Source organism: Morone saxatilis, unplaced genomic scaffold (assembly GCF_004916995.1).
Source record: "Morone saxatilis isolate NCDOM2014 unplaced genomic scaffold, NCSU_SB_2.0 Contig22, whole genome shotgun sequence".
NCBI classification, from domain to species: domain Eukaryota; kingdom Metazoa; phylum Chordata; class Actinopteri; family Moronidae; genus Morone; species Morone saxatilis.
The window spans coordinates 20,729,719-20,738,616 of record NW_023339785.1 but is presented as its reverse complement, the minus strand read 5'-3'; the positions used below and the strand labels follow the sequence as shown (position 1 = coordinate 20,738,616).

Genomic DNA, 8,898 nt, shown 5'->3' with positions numbered 1-8,898 from the left:
AGAGAGAGAGAGAGAGGGAGGACGTGGTGTGGTGTGGTGTGGTGGGGTTGGGAGGGAGAGGGGGGGTAGATGTTGTATGACACGCTGCGTGTGACATACATGCATCCGGGTGATGCACTCTTTGCTTGCGACTGAAATAGTCACTGCCATTGTAACAAGACAATTTAGTTAATTTTTTTTTCATTTGTGGTTGACGCAGGAGCAGGCAGACAGCTCTTTTTGGGGGGGTGAGCCATATGAAATCTAAGCCTCTGATCTTAAAGGGTGTAAGTTGAATGTTTTAAAAGCCACTGTTTCATAAGCCTGTCCATCCCTAGTCCAAGTGGAAGTAAGAGGCTTAAAGCTCATCCACTTTCTCTACAGCTCTTGTTTCTCTCTCTCTCTCCCACCCACGGGTGCAAAGCCTTTGTGTGGTGGTTACACACTACATGTCTACATTTGCTTGCATTGACACACCACTTCTGCTTATACACTTAACAGGATAGGTCACCGTGGACACGATATTGGATGTTGAACTGAAGTGTACCTCGGGTTTAAGTTTGAATCCTTCGCTTCCTGAATGAGAAATGTCATCAGAGTTATTGTATATCAATCAAGTTTTAATTTTATAAATGGAATCTGTATAAATTGAAGCATGGTCCCGTAGTTTGAGCAGTTTAAAGATGATCTACAATACAAAAGTTCTCAGTTAGTGACTCTTTATACAGTTATAATACTCTGAGCTGAGATAACTAACTCTGTTTACTCACTGAGTAATGTGAAGAATATGTAACAGAAATAAAACCACACAGATAAGTTAGAGGTCGTTTATTGTTCTCTCTGGACGGGTCCAGAGCAAGGCGAATGATATGCAGTAAAAAAGGCATTTGTCAGCCCAACAGTCATAGTGAAGCATCAATCCACAGGCACTGGGCGTGGAGGGTGAGTTTACCAGAGTGTTTGTGTAAATGTAAGACCATAAAGTCCCTTCTTGTGTGGAGTGTGGAAACGTCTGTATGAGTCTATGTGAACTGATGTACATAAGATAGTCACTTTTGTTCTGAAACTGCTTCCTGCAGTTGCTCCTCTGATGCAGAGGGCTCGGTAACTTCAGTCGTCGTATCATCTTCGTTTATGGTGACCAGCGGGACTTCTTCGTATGCTGGGGCCGGTGGAGGCTCCACGTTGCTTGCACCGGTCGCCGGGGAGTCGTCATGGTCGGAAGACGCGTCTGCTGACACGGCAGCAGGCTGGCTTCCTCTCTCCACATTCATGTCCCAGTCCTGGTCTGAAGGCTGAGGTAGGCTGGCCATGAGTTCCTAAACACAACGGCAGATTCAGGTTAGAAGTTTCTATATTTCTAATGGATCTTGTCACGCGTAAACATGACTGCGAATGTACCTGCTGTCTCTCCAGGTCATTGTTCCTCACAGCGCTTAGCAGGCTCTTCGTGAAGCTCGCAAGCTCCTGGTATTTTATTTTTTGGTTCTCTAGCTCATTCTCTAAGAACTGCACTTCCTCGTGCTGAAACAGAAGGATTCAAAGAGGCAAAAAAGTTCATTTAGAGCTTGAAGAAACTGCAGCTTCATCAGTCCGTCATCGTGTTGTGTGTATTTTCACCTTAAATTCCAGCAGGCTCTGCATTTGCTCTAGGTCCGAAGCCACTAATTCACCATATTCATCTTCTTCCTGCTCATCCTCATCAATTACTTCAATCTTCTGTTAAAAAAAAAACACACAGATTAGATCAAACGATAATAACTTTGTATAAAGAAACTGAAAAATTAAATTAAATATGATCACACATGCAAGTCTTATGGTGTCTATTATCTGCTCTGGGTTCTATTCCTTATGTTTGTAATGTACTTTATTATGTAAAACATTTTGTTTTCATTGCGGTTTTGGATGAAATGTGTTACATATGTAGATAAACTTTGATTAGTTTTCTCAAAGAAACAAACCATACTCTTAGGTAAAAACAAAACTCTTAAACTTACTCTTGCTTGTAGAGTGTCAACTGTGTGGTGTAAAGATTGAATTAGCTTACTCTAACTGTGAAACACATGATGCGAGACATCACCATCATCCATGGTTATATGTCATTGGACAGAGATAATGATGTCAGACATACTCTAGTAACAACTTAAAAACAAAAACATCTCAGGGACGGGACGGAAAAAAGCGTAATAAAGAATATTAGAATCGCACACCCCACTTTTAATCTGGGATTAATGATTAAAATGAACACAATTTCATCATTTTTTTCATCATCACAATTACTCATCATGCTTGAAAATGCCTGCGATTGGTCAATACGTTTATTTGTGAACTGGAAGCAAATCTGTAAATTTGAAAGAACGAAACAGTGGTTATTATTATGATATGATTACGTCCTAGACTTTTAGTGTGTGTACATTTAAAAATACATTAATAACTATTAATAAAAGCTTTCTTTACAGCAGACATTTTGAACTGTCATAGTAGGAGAAGCCAGCATGTACAATAGCAGGACCCTGAACCGAAGCAGCTTAAATTAGTTTTATTATTTACACCTGTGTTTATCTTACTGTGACATGTCAAAATGTCCACTGTGAAATAGGCTTATTAAACATCCCATTACAAATGAGAAAATGTGCCAAGTTCATATCTGATTAATGAAGGTACAGCTGGTGTGGTTTTGTTGCTACAAACTGATATGAACTTAAATGCTTAAGTAGAATGAATGAGCTCTGATTCACTGTATCTCATCTGAGTATGAACACCATCTCCACCAGTGTCCATTCCTAAGTGGGTAAATTTAATGAGGCTGTACAGTAATATTAGAGAAATAATGAAGTACCACATTATTGGCCTGTAGAGCAGCAGTGGGCACATCTATTCCATCTTCTCCGTCTCTATGTTGCGAGTCGATGGTGCCATCTAGAAGCCAGAACAATGCATTAATGTTGAGCCATGCAGTTTATACAGAGGTAAGTGAGCGTGTATATATAATATCAGCCGCCTAACCTTCAGACAAGCAGACAGATCCCCCATCATTCAAGTCATCTCCGAGTTCAGGCGTTCTGAGGCACTCCTCGTCAGGGCTGTGGCTCAATGGAGATTCGTTTCCCGGGGATGAGGTTGTAAATACAGCAGGCCCACCTTTAGGTGGAGGGATTTCAATACCCATCAGACGGTACTTCCTCCGCCTGTTACTGATCCATGTCTGCCGATTGGAAAACAAAAGACAACATAGTATGTCTCTCACAGGTGCTAAAATTCAAGGAAATCAATCAGATTGTTTTTAAAATAAGTGTCCAATGTGATACATATAAAGGAAAAGCCAGGAAAAAGGGTTCATGTAAATAATAATAATCACACCATATAACCTATAATCAATGAGTATAGATGTATGACATTAAGCCTTAACTAAATTAGTTTAGAGTAGTTCATTTAGTAGTTAATTATTTGAAGATTATCCCATAGTGGTGCAAAGATATTTTTTCCTTGCAATAAATATCCCAGTAAGTGAGATGGCAGTGGGTCATGTGTGTGTCACGACTGAGAGACTATATTTAGTCTGTCAGCATTCCTACAGTGGCCTTGATATATAACTGCATGACTTTTACACAACTTTGAGTGAGTAAGTTAGAAAACTTCCATGACCTAGAAAAGTTATTTTTTTCTGTTTTCGTTTTCGCTTACAAAAGTTCAGACAAGTCAAGTAGTCTTGTTTTCTCTAAATGTCATAGAAAAGTGTCCAGACAATGCAATTAAGGCTCAAAACTTGCTCAGTCTACAAAACTCTTTTTCAATGATACTGCGGAAATTAGATGCCAGGAGGGAATCTGTACTTTTCTAGAGTTATCTTTATTTATTCAACCCTGTTCATTACCTTGACTATTTCAGTGTCTACATTGAGTTGGTTTGCTGCAGCAGTGATCTTTTCCCTGCAGACTGAGCCCAGGCTGGTCATGCCTCGGTCCCAGTAGCGCTTCAGTTGGATGAGATCCCCATCACTGAACTGGGTCCGATCCTGCAGCTGAAAACACAAACCTGTGTTTAACAACAGAACATTCAGGAATAGCGAGCAGCTTCATAACTCCCCAGAAAACATCACTATAAATGTGTAATAATGATACAGTAGGAGTTTTTTTCCTATATTATATATTCTAAATGTTGCATTTAAAGTGACAAAAAAAGTACTAACAGTTCTCTTTCTGGAGTTGCTGATAACCCATGGGGCAGCAGACACACCAATTGAAGTCTGCACACAAACACAGACACATCCAGGTTAAGTCTTTCAACTCACTTTGATGGGAAGCAGCAACAACACAAACCTCTCCTACCTGTGAGCTGGATTCCACTGTAAGTGAGGTCTGTGCTGTGAGGGAGTAGCTGCCCTGAAGAGTTGTGTTGCTGTGGAGGAGTGTGGATCTGGAGCTAGTTGTAGGGGGCGTGTGGCTTCTTCTCACCACAGACACTTCAGCCCTGGTTGGGCTGACTGGCGCCTGCTCCCTGTGAATGTGTGTCCGAGCAGCCATATTTGCCAACTCCTCTTCCCTTTGCCACTCATCTTCTTCATCTCCAGTTTCCATGGCGATGGAGAAGTTATGACTGGTGTCCAGAGGATGGGGCGCTGGCCTATGACTCTCTTGGCCTTTCCGGGTAGACACTTGACTTGGCTTAAGTCTGTCGCCCTCGTCTCTCTCTGACAAGGTGAAGACCTGCTGGATACGAGGTGTCTGCTCAGAGGAGGGACCAGAGTTTTGTACTGGGAGGGAGACCCGAGTCTTCTGAGGGGCAGGTGGTTGAGGTTGAGGGTTGGAGTGAGGTCTGGGCTGAAGCTGAGTCTGGGACTGTGAGGAAGAGGACCAAGGGCGAGTTTGCGCTGTACCATACTGCCTAGTCCAGCTGTGAGGTACCACCCCTGCTCCTGCACTTACCCCTGCCTCCCCTAGGGATGAAGTTCCCTTCCTGACTGCAGTGTAGACTAAAGGCCCTGAGGCTGATGTGAGGGATGGGAGGTTTTGAGACAGTGAGACCAGCTTGGAGTGGAGGGGTGAGGAGGCGGAGTTGCTCCTGCTCTGCAGGGCCTGGTTGATCAGAGATGAGGATGTGTGTGCAGAAATCTCCGAGTCTGACTGAGACGGGGGGGCTGTGGGTCTTGGTCGCGAGCGAGGGACGGAGTTTAGAGAGTAGATCCCGGTCAGTATGACGTCATTGTTGTTGTTGTTGTTGTTGCTTCCGCTGCTGAGGGGAGAAGAAGAGGAAGGAGACGAGGATGTCGACGAGAAAGAAGGGAAGGACGAGGATGGAGGGAGAAGGTGCACGCGATTCTGGAGGTTCCGCGCTGCAGCCATTTCAGCAGGGAGCAGCGCCCCTGCCGCCAGGCTATGATTGGACAGAGCACCTCCAGCTAATGTGTGATTGGAGAGTAGTCCCCCAGCGAGTCCGTGACTGGACAAGGAATGAGACACGCCTCCGTTCTGTTCTACTTTGGAGGCCAGCTTACGCCTTTTGTTGCCAACCCATGTCTGCGGAGAAAAGAGCAATCAGCTCAGTGACATCACTTAAAAAAACATTCTGCAAAACACTAGAGGGACTAATTCAGCAAAGTGAAGATAATAATTCATGACTCTGCATTAAAATGAAGGACTCACTGGGAAGAGACTAGACTCACTGTCTCAATTACTGGCCCCAGCATTACATGGGCATCCTTTATAAGAAACGCACAAGCGCATTTACCCGGACCACGCTGAAGTCCAGTTTGGCCTCCTGAGCACACTGCAGTATCAGCTGGAAGCAAGCCTTGCTCTGATTGGTCATCCCATTCTCATAGTAACGTTCCAGGATCCTCTGCTGTTCAGCCGTAAACACTGACCGCAGGTTCATCTGAGAGAAGACCTCAAAGATAAAAAAGCCTCCAAAACTTTGTATTACATGAGAATTCACGACTAACTGAAGCTTGCGAACAGATTATGGTGGATGATTAGGTTAAATAGATAAAGTGTTTAGAGCTAATCTATAACTTAATTACACTTGCAATTTCCTGTCTTCAGCTTATAAACGGAAATAAGAGAGTTTGTGTAGCCAATTTAATTCTAAAAATCACAGTATTTTTTCATATTAAACATTAATTTAGCAAATGCGTCTATTAATATATAATAAGAACCTGTATTTTTTTTTTTTTAATTTGTCCGAATTCTTTGTGAAAATGATCTTTTTACAGCTCATACTGGAATACAATTGTTGATATACTCACAGCCTGCAGGCCACGCCTTTGTGGCCACGCATCCATTCTGCTACTGGAGGGGAACGGGGTTGCCATGCAGATCACAACAAAACCTCCATGTTTCTAGATTAGCACAAGTTTGAGTGTACTCATCCTGTCTCTGTAACCTGGCACACTGCTGGGTAATGTGGCTGAGGAGAGAGAAAAAGCAGAAAACGTGTAAATAAAAAGCTCAATCCCATGTCATTACGAGCACACTTCTGGTCTAAAAATAGAACAAGAGACTAGCAATCTTCTCTGGCTCAAGATTGAGAACTGGAACAATGAGTTTCATCATTTCATGTAGACAGCCAGTCAACACATATAATATGTTAAAACAGTTTGAAAAAATTAGATCAAGCAACGTGACGCTGTAAAATATACGCCATGCTGTCAGTCAAAGCATAATAAGCTATGACAAGCCACTGTGTAACATCAAAAACACTATCAATCAAGCGAATGTTGTCCCTAGCAAGAAGTTGCTCTATTTATCAACTGAAAACCATTGACATTTTTGCATTAAAGAGTTAAAATTAGTATTAATTACAAATTATATCTTAAGAGTTTTTAGTTTAGTTTCCCACTATAACTGTGTGTTAATACCCAATAGGTGCTGGAAATGTTGCAAACAGGAAAAAGCTGTTTAAATACACTGTTGCACTGCAGCGCAACAACCTGTTTAGGTTTCATCAGACAGTGAGCGTTGTGTTCCTATTTCTATATTTAACTTTTTATCAGTGATTAGACTTCGTTTTGGCAGGAAAAGGTTGCATATGATGTAGTACGGACTATTCACTACAAATTAGAGCTTGCGAACAGATCATGGTGGATGATTAGGTTAAAGAGAATAACTATATTTTTTTTGGTTTACATTAAATTTACATTTAAATATTATACATACATTGTAAATGCTTTTGGAAATTCTGCATTTAACGATGGTCGTGCAAATAAAACAAATGTGAATTTAATTACTTTTTATCTCAGTAATCAAATTACAAAAATGTAATATTACAGATTTTCTTAGTTAATTTAGAAATGTACTCTGTTTCTGAACATTTCTTCATCTCAAAAGGCTGTACTGCACCAGTAATAAAGACTTCTGTCTGTCTTCTGTCTTATTACAGTCTAATAGTTCACATAGTATCTGACTTTTTGGAGAAAAAAAATAAAACACCAGGTCAAGTAAAAAGAAAAGAAAAGAAAAGAAAGAAAATTCAGCTCCAAACTTTAATTGTTAATGAACATTTAGTTTTTAACATGCCTTGAAAATAATAAGAAACAGTGACAGTCGAAGTTGAATAACTTGCTTTTGTGGACACAGCTCACTTTTATCTTTGCCACACAAATAGAAATAGAAATGAATGAGGGGTCGGGCGTTATGAATATGAATTTTGAAGTTTCGAAGCAAGATCTGCATCATGTTTGTATACTGAGAGGGAGCGGGGGGAGAAAGGAGGGAGCAAAAGGAGGGAGCAAAAGGAAGGAGCAAAAGGAAGGAGCAGCCCGGTTATTAAAGTCCAAACACAGAGAGATGAAAAAAACTCTGCTGACTAAAACACAGCTGCTGTTCCAGTTGTTGGGAGGCTTTTGATAAACACAGAAAATGTCACATACGGGAATGTTGTGCGACCAATAAGCATCCAGCAGCTTTATTTTGGCAGGCTGACTGCGCATGGCTACAGTCAATATGGAAACATTACGGAGAGAATTAGCGACCAAATTGTGAGCACGTCAGGTTAGTACGCCACCGAGGCGACAGCCCGGGGATCCACAAACACTTTAACAACACGGGAAACTCCTGCCAGAACTTCACGACGGCGAGCCAGACAGTAAACAAACCGGGTACGCGCCGCATCACCACAATGGCCATGCAGACAGCTTGGCGTTAGCTTGCAGGCCCGAGCGGCCATATCGGAGCCAGCCACAACGCTAGCTCGCATTAGCATTAGCTCTCCCAATGGATAGCTGCAGCTAAACTTTTCCTTTCAAATCTGTGATTTCTCGACCCTGGCGCGGTCATTCTCGCTGACCCTGGCTCCCGGCGGACACGAGCGGAAGCGATCCGGGTCGCCCCCGAAGCTTTGCAAAGTGAAGTCACTTTCCTGCTTACCATTTTTGATGTCAAAATCAGACGAGCGTTCCAATTCAGCAGATTTCTTCAGCAGTCCCCTTTGCTAGACAATGAAATCAGAACGTCCGATCATCAATTCTAATCATGATTGTGACGTGTTTGCAGACAGGAGCCAATGGGAGCTCAAGATCATCGCTGTGACATTCGGAAAGGGCTGAAAACTGAGCGCCGTGGTCCCGCCCACCATTGACTTTGTTCAGTGGGCTGCTGGAGGAGGAGGAGGTCACAGACATGGAAGCAGACGAAAACTTTGGATGGTGAAAAACGGTTTGTTTCCCTCATCAACCTGAATATGTCAAAGTAATCCATTGTTATTGTTTTTTTTATGTCTCCACTGACATTGAGCTTGGACGCACATTAGGTGCTGGGAATGCTGCCAGCAGGAAGCAGCAGTCAGTTTGAAGTGACTGGATCACTGCAGGCTACAATATTTAATAAGGGAATGTTGTGTTGAGATTTCTATCTTTTAACTTTTGATCAATCATTCATTTTTATATTGACAGGAAAAGTTTGTGTTTCAGTGTTGCTTTTTTTT

At 42.1% G+C, this 8,898-nt stretch overlaps 1 protein-coding gene across 4 annotated transcripts; it reads right to left on the bottom strand.

The window, feature by feature from the left end:
* Positions 1-792: 792 nt before the first annotated feature.
* On the bottom strand, positions 793-8,587 carry hdx (highly divergent homeobox). Of its 4 annotated transcripts, none has more exons than XM_035669330.1 (11): positions 8,343-8,587; positions 6,224-6,384; positions 5,695-5,853; positions 4,308-5,495; positions 4,169-4,225; positions 3,854-4,000; positions 2,986-3,184; positions 2,819-2,898; positions 1,600-1,698; positions 1,381-1,503; positions 793-1,298 (listed from the first exon to the last, which is right to left on the bottom strand). In XM_035669330.1, exons 2-11 carry the CDS (start codon positions 6,287-6,289, stop codon positions 1,029-1,031), a joined length of 2,388 nt encoding a protein of 795 aa, XP_035525223.1. In that variant the 5' UTR covers positions 6,290-6,384; positions 8,343-8,587; the 3' UTR covers positions 793-1,028. The 4 variants fall into 4 exon arrangements, with proteins under 4 accessions (XP_035525223.1, XP_035525224.1, XP_035525225.1 ...); XM_035669331.1 differs by having other exon boundaries at positions 5,707-5,853; XM_035669332.1 differs by lacking the exon at positions 4,169-4,225 and having other exon boundaries at positions 4,299-5,495.
* Between the last annotated feature and the right edge of the window lie 311 nt (positions 8,588-8,898).

Excerpts from the sequence above, each read along its gene's own strand:
- hdx (XM_035669330.1), bottom strand. The coding sequence starts at position 6,289 with ATGGCAACCCCGTTCCCCTCCAGTAGCAGAATGGATGCGTGGCCACAA. Across the intron at positions 4,001-4,168 it reads GCAACTCCAGAAAGAGAACT|CTGCAGGATCGGACCCAGTT; the intron begins GTTAGTACTTTT and ends TTGTGTTTTCAG. Across the intron at positions 1,504-1,599 it reads AGAGCCTGCTGGAATTTAAG|CACGAGGAAGTGCAGTTCTT; the intron begins GTGAAAATACAC and ends CTTCTGTTTCAG.